The sequence below is a fragment of the Pelmatolapia mariae genome, linkage group LG7, assembly GCF_036321145.2.
Source record: "Pelmatolapia mariae isolate MD_Pm_ZW linkage group LG7, Pm_UMD_F_2, whole genome shotgun sequence".
Taxonomy (NCBI): Eukaryota; Metazoa; Chordata; class Actinopteri; order Cichliformes; family Cichlidae; genus Pelmatolapia; species Pelmatolapia mariae.
In genome coordinates, this window is record NC_086233.1 from 56,013,102 (window position 1) to 56,031,584 (window position 18,483).

At 43.3% G+C, this 18,483-nt stretch overlaps 2 protein-coding genes across 2 annotated transcripts in view; one reads left to right on the forward strand and one right to left on the reverse strand.

Annotated features, from left to right (window-relative positions):
- The window catches only part of LOC134631471 (transcription factor Maf-like), a 45,531-nt gene extending 44,559 nt beyond the window's left edge, over window positions 1-972 (forward strand). Inside the window, exon 3 of the mRNA XM_063479854.1 lies at window positions 864-972. The gene's annotated coding sequence lies outside the window, so the exon portion shown is untranslated. The remainder of the gene's footprint in view (window positions 1-863) is intronic.
- A 99-nt stretch (window positions 973-1,071) lies between these two features.
- Window positions 1,072-18,483, reverse strand: part of wwox (WW domain containing oxidoreductase) — a 133,539-nt gene continuing 116,127 nt past the window's right edge. The window contains exon 10 of the mRNA XM_063479853.1: window positions 1,072-2,195. Coding sequence (XP_063335923.1) covers window positions 2,004-2,195 — 192 coding nt within the window. The 3' untranslated portion in view covers window positions 1,072-2,003. The remainder of the gene's footprint in view (window positions 2,196-18,483) is intronic.

Here is an 18,483-nt window from a genome sequence, read left to right on the forward strand (position 1 = left end):
CTGAGCCTTATCAGCACCATGGACAGCGGCTGGGAACATCCTTTATTTCTGTTTAACTCCTCGTCTGTGTGTGACAGATATCTGTATTTTTTTTTTTTCAGACACTAAAACAATTTTTAAAGACACGTTATTTATATATCGTTTGTTCAATCTGATGCAAAATAAAGAGGCAAAAAGATTCTGGACAGTTTAATAAAATATTGTTTTGCTTGCTGTACTGTACGTGCGGGATGCTGACTGTTCCTGCTCTGTGTGTGTGTGCATGTGAGTGTTTGTACTGCATCTCTGTTCCAGGTGTGTGCAGTGCTGTGAAAGGACAGCGATAAGACACCTGTACTCTGGGTACAGAACAGATTATAACAGCAGTATCAGTTTCTGTGCAGGGCACAGCATGTTTCTGAATGTTCTGTCTGTTCCTGTGTTTTTTTTTCTTCTCTTCAGTATGTCTGCCAGGAAGGGAAGAAAAGAAACAATACATGCGTGAGAGTAAATTATATTAAGTATAACTGTGATGCTGTGTCATTCTGATGATTCTCTACAGAAGGAAACACAATGAGGATTCATGTGTGAGGGTGCTGGTCAACCGTGCGATTGCGCCGATTGATCTGTTCTTTGAATACATGATGAGTGCATTTCCTGTTCTGTCAGAGGGGGAAAATACTGTGATGTTCATACCTGGTTAGTCCACTCTGGAAAACTGGAAACTGTCGTACTTAGACTTGTTGCTTACTTCTCAGCTTCCCACACAAATATCCCCCCCTAATGGTCTTCAGATGAATGGACTTCTATAGAAGGAATTCACATATTTCTGTACAACAGATTTTTATTGACTTGTTCTCTCTTTGTGTGTGTTTTTTTTGCAGATATCATGACACTGGAATGCTGTTTCAAGACCAACCTACGGCATCCGGACTGCCATAAAGCACAATGTCTCAAAAGCGTCCCACCCCCTGTGGCTTCAGGGCAACCAATCCACAGCAAATCCAAAGCCGGAGTTCAATACTAAAGTGGATGATTTAAAAACAAAAAAAAAGGAGAACTGAAGAAATTAAAGATCCTGGACTCTGTAAATAAAATTCTCCACCTTCTGTATTTGTCATTCAAATGGACAAAGATTAACCCGTAAATATCTCCAAATTGTAACTTACCAGAGCATAGATTGTCAATACTTAGGTTGAGTAAAATAGCAGAAAAAAATATGATGTCCACCCCCCCTTTAGCACATGGCCAGAAATCAGGATGTTGTATATACTGTACAGAAAACAAATAGGGACATTGATAAGAAATATAATTATTGCAAAATTGTGTACATAGCCATTAGAATCACACCTCTACTGTGTTTGTAATTCAAGTTTCACATACCCATTACTATTTATTTCTTCTTGCCCAAAAAGATTTAGCACAACGATTAGCAAGCGCTCTGTATCAGAATAGGAAACATAAACACCAACATAGAACTAGACAAGAGAATATTGAACTTAGAGACATTAATTGGGAAGACATTATATTTGCTGATAGCCCACTATTGCTGGAATCAGATGCATATGCCGTAGAGTGTATGCTTACTAGTTAAACCTTGTATTGTTATCAAAACAGGTCATTTGCATTTTGTTTACATCTAATTTAAGTAGACGTTTGAGAAAAAAAGGACTTTAGAGCTTAAAAAGGTTACAGAGACAAACAGACAAAGAACAAACTGTGACAGGTTCGGCTCAGATCTTCACCTTTCCCCCACTCCCGGTTTTAAAATACTACAGCAGAGCTTAACTTCACTTAAACTTTAACTAATTCAATAGATTGTATATGAAATCCCCTCCTGTGCTGTATATTTAGTGTTTAGACGCTGTAGTGATGTGACATATCCAGATGGGCTTCCATGGTTTGGCAGCTCTTACATAGTGCAGTCAGAGTACAGTTAGTCCACACCTAACGAAACATCAGCTGTTTCCTTTCTGATTCCTCTTTGGCTAGTTGCCCTCCTCTTCCTCCTCGTCTTCTGTCCATTAGAGGGCCTGTATGCCCACTGACCTCTCTGCGACCAGGCGCTCGCTCAGCTCCCACAGGCAGGCAGCACTGCTCGGATCCTGGGCCTGGGTGGATGGCTGGCAGCGGAAGCAGTTGTTGAAGTACATGCCACCCAGCCCTTCCAGCTCCGGTGCTACCGCACAGTACACTGTGGTGGCCGCCCCTTGTTGCTGTGGACAGACAAAAAAAAAAAAACACAAAAAGAAAAAGAAGAATCAGTGGACGAATCACGACGCTGAGACAGCAAGGCGGCGTCAGCCTGCAGGAGCAGACAAAATATGGAGAACTCGTCTAACGACACGCAGACTTTAGGGTGTGTGCTGTATGGAGGAAAAGACAGAGGACATAAAGCAGACTCTGACCACATTCCTTTGTCCTCTGTGAGACCCACACACACATAGACAGACACATGCATACACACACAGACAAAAAGAGACAGCAGGACTGTGTCTACAGGGGGGGAAAAAAGACTCGTGCACACGCTGTCTCTTCCCTCTCCCTGCATCCCGATGACTGGGTCATATAACTCCTTACTGTGTATATATATTTATATACATATATTTATTTATTTATTTCTCTGCCAGGTGTGTAAAGGACATCTCGCTATATGGGACCGTGTGAATGCTACAGATGTATAGACTCACAGTGGATAAGGCGGGAACAAAAATATTACACCAGCTCCTGTCTGGATGGGAGTCACCAGGGAAACTACAGCTCTAATGTGCGATGTGTGAACAGCAGGTTTCAATGCCATGATTATCAATATGTATATTTTTCACGTGATGTTTATTAATATTCAAGTGCTGGAAAATACAAGTACAACTAAGTATTTAAATCAAAAGTTTTTGGGTTGTTGCGTACAACACACAAACACGTCGCACAGTTTTCCCTCCAGTTCTTTCTCAGTAATTCTCCTCTCAAGGCAAGTTTAAACCTGAAGATCACTCAGCCCGGAGAACTCACTCTGTTACACGTCGTCTCAAGCCGAGACGCGCTGTAAAAGTGAAACAGTATTTTTACGCAACCTGCTAAGTTCTCTAATACACCCCATCCCATCAGTCAGTAATTAGCAGGGATATTCACGGAGAGAGATTTCTGTGACATTTGAAAATGAAAGCTGAAACTGCGGCAGAATAAACACGTCAGAGAGAATTACACACATAACCCGACCGCTCAAAGAGGGATCTTTCATGCTGCAGCTCCGGCTAAAAGCTGCTGTGACAGCTTCCCTGCAAACTCCAGGGCTGGAGACGACTTCTATGCGGCCACATGAAATGGCTCGCCTCTTTATCTCCTGATGTGAGGGAGCGAGAGTGAGACGGGGGTGGGGGCAGAAAGAATGAGAGGGAACACTGATGTGATGACTGAAGGCTAGTGTTTAGCACAGAGCACTGGCACACACTGAGACAACCACGTATATGCAGTAGTCAAACGCGGGCGACACACACAAACATCCACACATGCGTAATGGAGGCACATTACAGGCCAACTGTTTGAACAGATTCCCAAAGCACAGGCCAGCACACTAAAAGTGGCAAGATCCTATGTCATCTAAAGCATTTATGCTTTCACAACCTAGTACAAAAATATGCACCAAAATGCAAATGCTACGAACACAAAAACACACACACATAAAGCAGATTCCAGGAAATGTTTCTCTCATCGACACACGCAAACCAAAACGGGCACCCACACACAACTCCGTCTAAGCTCTGAGTAAAGTTCCACCAGGAGGAGCCCTGGTGTGTAACGTCGCAGAAGCAGATTGAGCGTGTTTGAAGTGCTCCGTGATGAGAGAGCTCGTAAACAGCAGATGAAAAAGGCAGCATCTCTCTGTGTGCCGCTGTCTGTCTCACCTGCCAGTGAGGCGATAACTTCATCCACATCACATGTCGCCATATCAAAGACCGACAAATGCCAAGCAGTGTCTCTGAGTTGCAGGTTCACACGCACTCAGTTCAACTCATCTCTCTCACTTAGGGCATCTGATTTAGCTCGCCTGAAAGCCAAATGCCTTTTAAACTTCACTGAAGATTTCAGTGCCGCCGGCTCTGACTTCCTGACACCACCTTGAACTTGGCTGACTTTCAGACGAGTTTGTTTGCGTCCAATTACCAAACAGTTGGGTTTAAATATTGATATTAAAAAAAACAACTTTCATGTTCAGAATCCAGATTTATGTGGCTGAAATCTGAAAGGCATTTCTATTCTTTAGAAAAAGCTTCTCTGCTGGCTGCCACGCATGCAGTTAGTGACAAACGGAGCAGTACACGGGCTGTTTGTGCGGTGTGCCCAGCAATGTGCTATCTTATTGGTGTTTAGCTCATCCCCCTCACCACTTGACCTTGTGACCTCTGTAAAAGATAAGGCTGATGAGATTAGGCATTAACATGCTCAACCACCCACCACAGCCATTTATCACTGTGTGTGTGTGCACGTGTCTGTGTTTGCAGATACCAGGCAAGTAGGTGGCGGGCAACGATTTCGCTACACTTACAGTTACACGCTGCCTGAACACAAGAGCGTATCTGCGCACAAGCACGAACAGATACACATATGAACAACCCACACGGAAGGTAATGCCACTAAACGAGTGTGCATCGAACACATCTGTGCCGTCCAAAGATGATTTCTAATCCAAGTTCAACTGTAGATTAAGTCTGTAAATTAAGCTGTCTACAAAATGATGGGTGTGTGTCTTTCTATACTGTGCACCTTAATGTGAAGCATTACCTTGACTACAGTAGTTTTATTATCAGAGACATCTATGGTACCCAGAGCTACGACGTCTGCCCAGAGAAGCTGACTTGACACAGACTTAAGCTCCAAAAAATAAGAGTTGTCCTTGGATACTCTTTCGGAATTGGCCTCTTCAGGCATTTTAGTCCAAAAAATAAAAAGTGAGACAAGTATAGGAATGCAGTTACAAATCTAACTTTAAATGCTTTGAGAGGGAAACTCTTTAAATCCTTTAGACGACCATCTTGCAATTCCTTTATAATGCAATTCCACTTTAGACTTAAGCATGACTTCTTTAGATGACTTCAGACTTCACTTTCACATTCCCCAAAACAAAACTAGCTCTGTTACCACCACACTGATTCTAGGAGGGAGGGAGGGAGAGAGGAAGGGGACAGACAAGGAGGATCCAAACCAACCAAAACAACTCCAAACCGAAAATTTTTCTCTATGCTAAAAATAAAATGCAAAGATCTCAGCAATATGATAAACCAGTGCCGAAGCAGGTTTTATAGATTACGTGTGTGTAGCTCTTCCTTTGTGGGTAATAAAAATAAACATAAATACTGAGGAAAGACTTACAAAACACCCTGCAATAAGCTGGCTGCTGATAAGTGGCAATAAGCCTGTACTTAGCCTGGGATTCAACACTACGGTTCTGGAACTGCTCTGGGACCAGATCCAAGTCTTCCAATCTCAGCATTGACTCAATACCCAAGGACCTCATGGACTTGCAATAGAAATGTCCTTGTATAGTGTTACGCAATAACCAGTTGTTGAGAACATCTTACTGAGCGTATCAAAAGCAAAAAGGGTACGTGGGGGAGATGTGATGTTGAATTAACAGTATTGTTACTTTGCCGTGTTCTGTTTTGTGTCTTCATCGTCCGAGTTGTATAAGCTTTCTCTGACCCTGTGCATGTGACCCTTTGACCCCCACATCTGTAGTTATGTCATTGACCTCTCCCTCTGACCTGGATGTAAATAACCCAGTACTGTAGAGCAGTCTGTTTTTGGCCCATCCCTGTACATACAAACCTGTAAATACTAATGGCTATGCATGCTGAACACCTAGCAATTCTTTCAGGTACTTTTATAATCCCCAAATTCTCATATGGCATGTGCTATAAAAAAATAATATAAAAAAGTAGAAAAAGTAAAAGATTCAAATAAAAAAAAAAGTTTAAAATAAATGCGTTGGTAATATTGTCAGGCAATATCCTCTCTTGGACAGTGTGTGTAGAGTCTTCCTGTTTTCTTACTCCTGTGGGTGGTTCTCTCCCTTTGCCTGTCCTGTGTTTCTGCTCACCATCTGTGTCAGTTGTTGTCAGTTGGCATTTGTACAGCAGCGAGGGTTGAGGCAGAGAATAGAAGAGAGGGGGAGTGTTCACCAGCTGACCTCTGTGATGGCACTCCAATTCAGCAGCAGTGCTAAGTGTTGGCAAAGCGCTTTGCGCCTGGGACACAATTTAAAAAGTTTGTGCCTGGCCCGAAGCACACATACTGTACAGCATACTGTAAATCAGTGTTTGCAGTGTGAAGGCCCTCTATATATGTGCAAAGGTACAAATTGGGTGTTTTTCTAAGTTTAATAATCTGGAGAACCTACTATTTTTAGCCCATTTTAGACAGTCGCATTTTAGGAAAACTGACATGTTTTCTGTCCTCATTTGTAACTAGTAAAACATCTGGATTCTAAAGACAAGTACTTTGAGAAAAGTCATTTTTAACCATCCAGTGTCATAAGGCTACAGCACTCAATTGGAAAAGTATTTCCTGGCTTGTAGTCTTAGTAAAGAGGAGGAGTGCAGTTTTTGCCTCAGCCCTCTGCCACGCCTCGTGGAGTAACTATCCTGAAAAGTGGGACTCCAAACTGATTGTGATTCTGTTCAAGGAATGTTTTTCTTTTTTTTCCACCCTGAACCTGTGATGTTTAAAATAGATGGAGGTGTCTGATTTTTAATCTGTGCTAAAGATATTTTACATTTAATAAATAACCATTGAAATCAAAGTTTGGTTTTTGTGCAGTTTATGTGTGTACGACGGTGTGCGTTCAGAGCCATCTTTGCCCTCAGCTGTGGTAACCTCTGCGAGCTGACAGCTCAGCTGAGCGTGCCCGGCCCAGCTGTAGAGGGAATCCTGGGTAATGCGGTCCCCACAGATAAACAAGCTGCCCTTCTATTCAGCTTGAGCACTCAACCAAGATGAGAAGAGATTAGCACCTAAAACACCCCAGCGCACACTTCAGAAAGCACCCTGACACTCACAACCATGAATCCGAGGTGGCCTCCGTCACCCTGACTTAGATAACCAAAAGTCTAAGTGCTCTGTTCTTTAAAAAAAACAAAAGAAAACTCTATTATGTATAAACTGAGAGCCTGGTTAGATCCCCAGAGAAGATCAGATCTTCACATCATGGTTCTTTCAAATGACTAGTGTACTTCTGGTCATCTGTATGCACTAAACGCTATTTCATAATGTCCATTAGCGCACAGGCTGATGGCTAATACTCACCTACAGGCATCATGCTCCCCTGAGGGGCATTAAGGATAGGATGGAGGGACCGGCTTACCCCCTCCCTGCTTCACATTCCCTTCCTTTATCCTACCTCCTCATTCTCTGTGTCTATCTGCCTTACCCCCTGCTTCTTTCTCAGCCCTATCTTCTCCATCAACTGTGTGTAGATCCTTATTCCCCTGCAACTTCATCCTCCTCCATCCCCATAACTCACTGAAGCGGGCGTACAGACCCACTGTAACTGAGGCCTCACGGGTAAATGGTCATAGTAGGACCTCTTGGAGGTAAAAGGATCTCTTTCCCTGGAGCCCTGAATCACAGATGAGCACTGTCAACGGTCTTTCTTTCTGTAATACAGTGAAGCATGTGAAGGCAAACAGAAAAAGGAGCAGAGGGGTAAACTGCAGGAGTGACAGAACACAACACAAAGCGCAACAAAACCCCCAATGCCTCTGCACTATTTCTCTCTCCTTTTTCTCCACGGCCCTCCCTTTACCCCTTTTGCGCCAGATAAGATCAACCAAGTGTCAGTCATCAACAGCCTCCTGTCACACAGTGATTGTTCGACTGTTATATGCTTGTGTAAATGTGCAGTCCAATGCGACATCGCTGCATACATTTAATGCTCCCATGTTCAAGGGAACAATAGAAGAGGAGGTAAGAAACGAAGTGCAGGGAATGCAAAGGACAAGGAGGGGAGGGGAGGGCATAAAGAAGTAAGGAGAGACCAGTATGAGTAGGAAACGAAGCAGGAGGAGGAGATGAAGGAGCTAGGACACAAGGCATCCAAGGGGAAAACGACGGGGAGTCAGAAGGACTTGCGCAGCGACTGTGAAACTATCTCATTTTTATCTTGTGAGAGGACTTCCGAAGTGATCCGCACAACCTAATTATTTTCCCCTAATAAAAGCAACATATGCTAAGACAATAAAAGGCCTTATTGGACACCTATTCATTAAAAAGGAGCAGTAAAAGGTGTAGGACTCTGGCGCAGGGATTAGCTTTTAAAGGGGTTTTTCTCTGGCTCGAAATAGCCTTAGTCTTCCTTTAGCATGTCCATATGGGTGCATTGCCCACCATAAAAAATCTGAATTATACATGAAGAGGCCTGGCTGCTTTATTGGCTGTGATCTTCCTTTTCACTCTCACCTAATTGCATCAGTGCATGATACCTGCAACTCTGGACTCAATCCCTCTGTGATCTCGCCTACTGCACATGAGTGCGACAAGGCATGCAGATGCACTTTAATGTGAGGAACTGCGCAGAAATAAAGTACATATAGCTAAAGACAACCAGCCAGATAAGCTGTAATTCACACAAGTTTGTTAAGTTGGTAATAAGTTAGTTGGAATAACGCATGCTAGTGAGTCACGTCTGACAGTTTGACACAGTGAAGCCATTATTCCATATGGTCAACGTACTGTAAGTGTCAGTATGTTTCTATTATGAGCAGAGCAATGCTGTCTGTCCGTATGTGATTGTGTGATGAGCTGGTGTAACAGGGCCACACACAGGTGTGTGTATGCTCACCTTCCCACTGATGCACCAGCTAATTGGTCTCCTGCGGCAACCTGACATATTCACACACTCCAACGCACGCACACATACACGCAATGTAGCTTGCAATAGTCATACTCACGTGTAAACTGACTGTGTAAATGCGCACATGTGTGTGAACACAACCATGCATGTGTCTACATTTACCGGCAGCCTGCAGAGTGGACCTCCACATCAACTCATTATCACAGCGCTGACTCTGAGTGAAGAATGACACCTGAGCAGATACTGCTTATAATGTACGCTCTCCTGCTTAAAAGTACAGCAAAAGAAAATGAAAACCACAGACTACAACACTGTACTGTAAAACACACAAGTCACCGGCAAGATACTCCTCAACAAAAAAAAGGCAACTGCCCTCTTACACATAAAAGACAATGCAAGCCAGTAGCAGCAGCTAATTTTCCAGTCATCCCTAAAATCCAGTACGACAACACGGAAATCCCAAATCTTACTGTAACAGTGTTCTGTGTTGTTGTGTTTGTTTATCCTTAGAATCAAAATGAGAATTAGAATACTTGAATATTCCCTGATTCTGATTCTAAATATTAAGTTATCTTGCTGTCAAACTCGAATTAACCTTAAACTAAGTTCAGTTTCCTCCCTTCATCTATCTCCTTCGACTGTGGCTTAGAGAAAAATCATCTGGACCTATTGTCTGTCTCGTTCAGTTAGTCATTTCCTCTAACCGATTCTCCAACCACCCCCTTCCCTTGTGGTGGAGGTAGAGAGAGAGGGATGTTCTGTTTTAAATAAGAAGGCAGCACTGGCCCATTAAACTCTGATAGTAATGATATTAATTTGGCAGGAACGTGTCATTTTCACAGGAGAGCAACTAGCTGAACTGTCATTATACAGACACACACATACACACACATAGGGAAAGCATTGTCTCATTCACACTGTGTCTGCACACACACAGACATGCACAAACTCCTCCTGTCTCTCTCTCACGCACACACACACACAAACCAGGAACATGTCACAGGAGAGCAGCTAGCAGTAACATTATGAGAGAGTCAGAGAGATCTGCTAATGGGATAGATTAGCGTGCCCTTGGTCACAACGGCTACAATTGAGCAACTGGAGCTGTGACTTATATCCATGTCCCCCATCCACTCCATGCACCCTCTTTACTCTTACACTTTCTTCATTTTCTCATCCACTGATGACTTCTTCTTTTTTTCTTCTTTGTCTTCTTCTTTTTCATCCTTCCTGTTCCTGTTCCTGTTCTTCTTCTTCTACTTCCTCCTCTTTTTCCTCTCGCAGCTTCACATTTTACTCGGCCTATTTTGCATTCCCCGGGTTCACGAGGTTCATGGAGTTCATGACCGCCTAGCGGAAACTTGTCAAACACAAAGGCTGCAGTGTCTAGGAAAGAATGGCAGAGGTGTTTGTGTTGCAACCTGACTGAAAAGCATGAGGCATTATCAAAATTGTCTTATCGCATTAATGATTTTGCTAATTGAGCATAATGAGCACAGAGGGATGGCTATCTTTAAGTGTTAGCAGTGTGCCACTCTCTCGACCCATCAGCCTGTCTGATGAATTGGCTTTTGAGGACAAAGGACACTTTTGGGGGGGGGGGGGCTTCTGGTAGCCATGATACCTGATATCCCCCTGCAATACTTCCTGTTCAGTCTATTGGTAATTGTTGGCAAAATAAAAATTAAATTAAATTAAATTAAAAAGTTGATGCTAGCTGATGGTTTCAAGACTGCTTTTTTTTTTTTTTTTTTTTTTAATGTAATCACGCTTTTACTGTCTACAAGGACTTATCGGTCAGTAGAAGACAGACTAGAATCAGAGTGTAAACAGAAACTGGAAAGCGTCTGGTACCCAGAAGCAAACACAGAGAAGCTGCACTTGTATTCTTGGAAAGGATGGCAGTGTTGTTTGTATTGTAACCAGGCTGAGAAATAGGGACACACAGCAAAGTTAAAAAGGCATCATTTTTAAGGAAGCCTAGTGACTACAGAGGAGCTTACTAATCAGCGTGCGAATTACATTGCTGGGAATCTTGAAGTGTTAGCCATTTAGTGAATGAGAAGCTATCACAATCTACAATATTACATTCAAATACTTTATTATTATTACATGGCAATTATTACTGATAGTATTCGTCTTCTCCTCATTTGTTGGGCTTTTATTAAAAAAAAATATGTGGAAGTTTTATCTGTGAATATGTATATACTGTACATGCATTCACTGGACACTTTATTAGTACAGCTCTTCAAGGAGGGAGAAAAGTGATTTGGACTTTAAATGTGGTAGAGTTGTTGCTGCCAGACAGACTGCTATGAGTATTTCAGAAATTGCAGATCTACTGAGATTTTTCCACAATCATCTCTAGGGTTTACAAAAAGAGAGACTCTGAAAACTTCACCTGGTCTAATGACTCTTGATTTCTTCTGGAACACTGCGAACACTATAGCCTACCTGTGTATTCTCGTGGACCACGTCCATCACTTTATGACCACAGTGTATCCCTCCTCTGAAACAGAGCTCAAATCATCTCAGACGTGTTTCATTAATGTTACAGTCAGGTCACTGTACTCAAATGACCACCTCGGTCAACAGATCTCAATTCAATGGAGCACCTTTGCGATGTGGTGGAACAGGAGAGTCACTTCGCAGATGTGCAGCCGACAAATATGCAGCAACTGAGTGAAGCTGCCATTTCAACATGTTTGAATATTTGCAGCACGTTGTTGAATCCACGCCACAAAGAATTAAAGCAGTTCTGAAGCTAAAAGGGGTTCAATTCAGTGCTGGCAAGGTGTACCTAATGAAGTGGTTGGTGAGTATTTATGCTTTTATAGCAGCGCAAGCCTACAATCATTCTGCAGCGGCTAAGCAGACTCTGACACTAATAAGACCTGTCCAGCACATGTCTCGATAACGCCGCTAAATATACTCTCTCTCTCACACACACTTTTTTGCACACACGCACACACACACACAGCCACAGAGTGTCTGGAACACACAGGTCAGGCACACATGCCTGCATACACTCAAATGTGTGACCCTTAAAGCAGTAAACACACTACAGAGGGATTGTGTGTGCATTGTGCTACTTAAAAAGAATCATATTTACCTATTTTTACTGGTATGTTGATCCATGTGCATGGGTGTGTGTTTGTAAGGCAGGGTGAGAGTGTGCATGTGTGCATGCCAATATGTTCTTGAGAGAGAGAGAGTGTGTGTGTGTGTGTGTGGGTGTGTGTGTGTGTGGGTGCCTTCTGCGTGTCCACGCTGACCCCATCTCGGCACTCCTGACCGGTTGAATGCAGGCTGCATAAATTAGTGCTGATGCTCTGCGATGTAATTATGCTGCTGTCAGGATGGCCCCTCTACTCAAATTCATTTTAATAAAGTTGGTCTCCAAGGTTACCAACCCGGGGTCACCTTCGGTGTCATTCCCTATGGATCGCATTCTGAAAGTCTCAGGCCAGAGTACAGTAACACCTTCACATTCGTGGCCCCCGCATCACAACACAAACACACCTCTCACTGAATCGCTCAGGGCAGAGAAAGACAGGAAGCAGAGAAGAAGAAAGAGGAAACAAGAAGCGCAGAAGAGACAAAGAGGAGGATCAAAGTGTAGTAATGTCATATAGAAAATACAAGGAACACAGAGGGAGGGTTGTAGGCTGAAATGAGTAGGTGGGAGCGTGAAGGAATAAAAATGAGATGAAAGGAATAAAAGGAGAGAAGGGACAAGGGTAGAGGGACAAGGAGAGGGCAAGGGAGTGTCTCTCTTGGGCAGATGGCGGGGTGTATTCTCATTTGTCCTGTTACGGTGTGTGTGTGCCAGCACTAACCTCCAGGGCAGCACAGAACACGCTCTCAATTAGCCAACAACACAGACTTGCACATACAGCCAGGAGAGAGGGAGGCACAGGTTTGTCTTGACACAAGAAATAGTTAAACATACAGAAACAGTGGACACAGCTACAACAGCAGCCCATCGAGAACCCACATAAATTAAACATATTTCTAATTACTTCAAACGCCATTTTATCATTAACATAATAGTCTGAGCATGATCTGTTTTCTCTTAGCTTATGAGAGAAGACGATGATGCACCATTTGCAGTACTTCGAAAGAAGTGGACGCATTTTGAAATTCAGTGCTGGAGAAATTCACAGATATCCTCTGAGGCTGTAACTATATATTATTTATCATAATATATATCATAATTTGGTTTTCATTGTAGATTGTTATTTCATCCTCATATTTCAGGAAGGATTTGTTTTTAAAAGCATCATTTGCAAAGGTTGATGGGCTGAGCTGTTCTTCTTCTACAATGATATTAATTCGAAAGGTTATTAACTTACACGCATTTATGTTTAAGCTGTGTACAAAGACCAGTAACAATAATATGTGTGTCAGTTTAATTTTCTAGTAGCAAAGACATAAGGTGAATATAGTTTTGCTGCCCCGCTCTGTATTATTAGCTTTTACCATCTCTGTTTGACGTTGTATGAGAATATTGACACTTCAGTGAGTGACTGGCCACGTTCACACAAACACTCTCCCTGCACTTTCATACACTGTGTGAGATGGTGTAACCTAGCAGTGTGGGCCGGGGTGACTTTGACTGCCTGTTTAATAGTTACAGCATCACGCTTTGTTAGCTGCAGGTAATTTATGGTTGAACTGGCCTGATAGTCTGATACGATCGAATGCCCTGACTGTCGTTACCAGCCAGCCCCAAAGACACAGAAGAAGCCTCTATCTAAGCGCAGGTAAAGAGAGAGACACAGAGGGAAAGAAATGAAGACGGCAGACTGCGGGGTGACTTGAACTGTTGCTACAAGAGGAAGAAATCAGGATTTACCCTGCAGAGAAATAAAAAAGTAAAAATGAGCATGACAAAAGCATACCGGGGAATGAGTAATGCGGATAAAAGGCGTCGACGGGCGGGGGCGCGGGGGAATTAAAGAGTTGCAGAGCAGTTAAGTTCTCAGCTTTCTCTCTTGAGGTGTGCTGAGAATGAGATTGCATTAAATACTGACGGTCTATTCATCTGAACCGCACCAAGAAGGAACATTTAGTTAATTGAATGATTAATAAATTCAGCTCAGTCACACATTTCACTCGGGTGTTTGCTTTGGATAAAAATGTCTGCCAAATGGGACGAGTCATTACCAGCAGCAGCAGCAAGGCTGGCATTGTTTTCACCTTTAGCGTCTGTGTGCTTTTTTTGTTTCTTTTTTTGTTTATTTGGAAATTAGTGAGGTCCAGTATCATATTTAAGGTCTAACACCTGCACTTCAATGACCTGTTGCAATCCAGCTTTCACTGGTTAGGCGAATGTGTAAACCACTACACTACAAAACTATGAAATATGAAAAAATTGCAAAATACTACACAGAATTATTCCCTCACTTGAAATACAAATATCACAAGGTGAAAAGGTTGGTTACTATTAGAGCATCACACTGATTCATGCCAATTTTTAGGGTATTGTTTAGAAGGAAAATTCCCGAGGTCCAAACCTCGGTGACCCCCGTCAGCATACTGTTGGGGAAAGGGCCCCAGAAATATAACCTTTTACACCTCTGCTCTACATCCTTTTTCATTTGTGATGTATTTGTATGACACACATTTATCTAATAAGAGTATAAACATACACAGCATCATAAAATGGGCTCATACTCATCCCTTTATCTTGACTTGTACAAAGCATAAATATAACTCAAACAAGTTTGATCCCAGCAGTACAGTGACTGCTCCTTGTGCTCTGGTGGTCTGTCTATCTCCCTCTCGGTTTCATCAGTACAAGACGTTGTTTCGGCATGCAAAGTTTCCTGTTGCTGGCTCATCGTTACGTCTGTCTGTGAGACACGGGCTCTTCAGCTCAAACCGAAGCGCAAATGGAAAACCGACCTGCACCTGTCTCTCTAATATGAACGGGCATACGGCTCTCCACGCCCACTTTGCTACACCTGTTTCTCCTAATAAAGACAGGCAGAGACCCTTGCTCTACATACACCTTTCCCTCACCCCCTCTCCTAATCCAGTTAGGCAGGAACATCCTCGCCCTCTCCCCTCCGACACTCCTCCTTCTCCGGGATCGGCAACTATAATCTAGTCTGTCAGGCTGACCAGGTCCGGGACTGCCATTCTCCTTTCATCTGCCATCTTCAAACAGAATGAGCAAGCTTTCATATCACTGTTTGAGTGACAGGTAGGGGAGTCAGGTGGAGACAGGCCCGTGATATGGACAGGCACTTTGTCCTGTTTAAATACACTAATGGAGGATAAGAGGCCTGTCATAGAGACGGGTGGAGATAGGATGGGACAGAAGACACAGACACTTGTCTAAAGGATGATTTGTAAATGCAGTGAAGGGGATGTGCAGTGTGTTACATCAGATCACAGAGGATGAGGTAGAGGGCAAACACCTCTGGTCTCACCTTACTTTGGGTTCGTTTCACTTTTAGAACACAGTCTGAATTTCCAAAACAAAATTCAAGTTTTTTGCCTTTAGAGAAGAAAAAAGAAAGCTTGTTGGTTAGTCACAATACAACTGACTAATGTTGGCAAACAAAAGGAGTCCAAGAACAGTGCTTCTCTTATTCCTGCATGGACTACTCCAATTTCAGTGTTACATTACCGCACAAATCACTGGTGAACACACACAAGCACACACACAAACACTCATCTGAATCACAGCTTACACACCCAGCCTTTTGGATGGATGGTACCTGCATACAGGAGGAGGGGGCACACAAATAGGATTCGAAAGTGGTATGGGGGTGTGCAGCGGCAGTGGGGTGGGGTGGGACTGAGTCCATAAATAGGATTGTGTAGGAAGCAGGGCGAGCTAAATAGGATTGTAATGTACAGGAAAGGATGTATAAATAGGATATGAGAGTCAGAGCTGTGTTCTCACTAGTTCCGCGTCCCTGTGGTATAAGAGTTCTGTAGGACTGGCTTGCAGCATGTATGCATGTGTGTGTGTGTGTCTTTGTGTGTGTGTGAGAGAGCGTTTGTGTGTGAGTAAGTAAAGGCTATTAATGTGGAGGCTAATCTTAAGGCACCTGTCTCCTCAGGCAGAGTGTGACCTCCACTAGCCAGGTTCACCCATGTTTGTCCTGCCATCTCATTTCTCACTTCCTCCCCCTCTCTCCCTCTCCTCAATCTTCACCTCCCTTTCTTTTTGCCCAAGCCACTACTCATATAATATAAAAGCACCGCTGACTTATTTGAACAGGTAAACTGTTCAACTCATGCTGAGTGTGTGCTGTTCCCTTCCAAGAGAGGTCGACAGTCAAATCTGTCTACCTCTGTCTGCGGCTTTCTCTCTCTCTCTGTTTTTGGGGTCAGTGGGCTTTGGGAGCTGTCAGCGCAGTCCTGGTGTCTGGTGCTTGACAAACTAAGGTTAAAGGTCAGGGGTCAAGAGTTAGAGGCCAGGACGTGACCCTAAAGACAAACAGCGTGGGGAGAGGGTCATACCCTCGAAAGAGCTTGTCATTCTCCAAGCAGGGGGTGATGTAGCGTGAGCATACATAGACTGTGTGCATGAAAATGTGGATCTCCGCTGTTTACATGTTGATGCCCTCTCTCTTTTTAGACACACACACCTGTCCTTAAAGCGCCGTCTGTGACATACGCTGTGACGTGACGTGCGATATGTGTCATGTTTGCATGGCCTGCTTAGCCTGTTTATAGGTCCTTGTCAGTATTGCTCCTCTCCTTCACTTATGGTTACTTTACAAACCTGTTTACACAGCCAAGGTCACAATGGACCGCTATGAAAACATCATCTTCTATATAAGCCAAGGCAACAATGCATAAGAAACTGACAATGACACAGGCAGTCACACAAGGTGAGTAATACTCTCACAGTCATATCATCATATTTTAAGCGCATGGCGAGTGTGTGTGTGTGTGTGTGTGTGTGTGTGTGTGTGTGTGTGTGTGTGTGTGTGTGTGTGTGTGTGTGTGTGTGTGTGTGTATTTGTGTGTTTGTGTGCAAGGCACAAGAGAGCACACTGCCTCCTCAGATGGGTAATGGATGGTCGGACTGAAAGAGACTGAGGGGAATTAAGATAAACACACTCTGATAAAACCAACCTGCCTGGCTGCACTGCTGTCTGCTTACCATGAATTAAAACATATCACATGCGCTGCGTGCACATGCACGCATGCAGGCGTGTGCACATAAACACTGATACCTACATCCATGCATGCAAACACACTCACGGTTCACACTTAGGATTTGATGATGGATTTATACACAAAGGCATGCTTAAACAGTAGAATAAATGTTTGGACAGTGGTGGCTCTTTGAGTAATTGACCTATGAATCACACACAAGAGATCTTGTAAATTATGAATACAAATAAACTCTCCATATATCAAACCTATTATAAAATCTTAAGCAGATTTAAACAGAAATGTATCTGCTTAGACAAGGGCATTTATTTGTGGCTCCGAGGTGTCCTGCATACAGATTATGCAGCCTAACCCGGTAACAATCATCCTGAGTTCATTGCCAAGCTTGAGACGGAGAAAGAATAAAATTGGTCACAAAGCTGAAAGGTGAATAACTGAACAAATGAATATGTCTCCACTATCGAGCACTTATTAGTGCAGTCTCTTTCCATATTGAGGCATAGAACACAGCCTGTCAGTGTGCCATATAGTTTTATTAGGTATCAATACAGTTTTGGTTCACTGAAAACGTCCCAAAAGAAAACAGTAATGCCCATCGGTCTCATATGCAAGGAGAGAGTTGCAGCCAAAAGTTGTTATAGCCACACACTCCCTAGTGAAAACATGCTTCATACATGCACGCACACTTTCCAAGTTTATGCACCAATGATTTAAGTACATAATGAAGTGTGACATATCAAGCAAAGGCGCTAATGGGGTGTGAAGTCATTAGTGAACTCTCTCTCACACACACGCACAAAAAACCTTGCATGTTCATAACAACAGATCTGTTCTTTCAGTCTACACTTGTGAGGTGTAATAAGCCTGTTAAGCAATCCCGACTCCTGGGTAATATTAGCGAACTGCACTTTTACTGCACAGCCTCCCAAAAACAGATTTCCACAGCACGAATGTATCACACACGTTTGTGTTAAAGCAAGCTTTATTGTGTGCACAAATTAGGTGGAATGTGTGGGTGAGAGAAATAAGAGCCGACGCAGTTTGCAGGGTTTCCCTCGTTTAGCTGGCACTCGTGCACCTGACAGTCGCAGGCTTCTAACAAACACGTGTGTGTGTGTTAAGCTGACATAACTGACATAGTGTTGTCTGACATACTCCACATTTACAGCTGGAACATGAATGAGAGAGGAAGAGAAAGAGAGAGGAAGGGGGAGAGACTCTAAAAGCTTGTCAGTCCCTCTTAATTATTCTAATTGCTGAGCTCAAGCATCATGCCAAGACTTAGGCATTCCCCTGGCACAACAACACAAGCCCCCCTATCGCACATGCACGTCAACACACACAGACACACACACACACACGCATGATTCAGCCACCGGATTGCCTTGAAACCTCTCCTCGCTCCTCATTTTGTCCTCTCCCCCTCATCTCCATACAGAACTCACCCATCTCTCTCTTTTCCTCAGCTCCCTCTATCAGCATTCCTCCACCCTCAGAGCACTCTCTTATTCCTC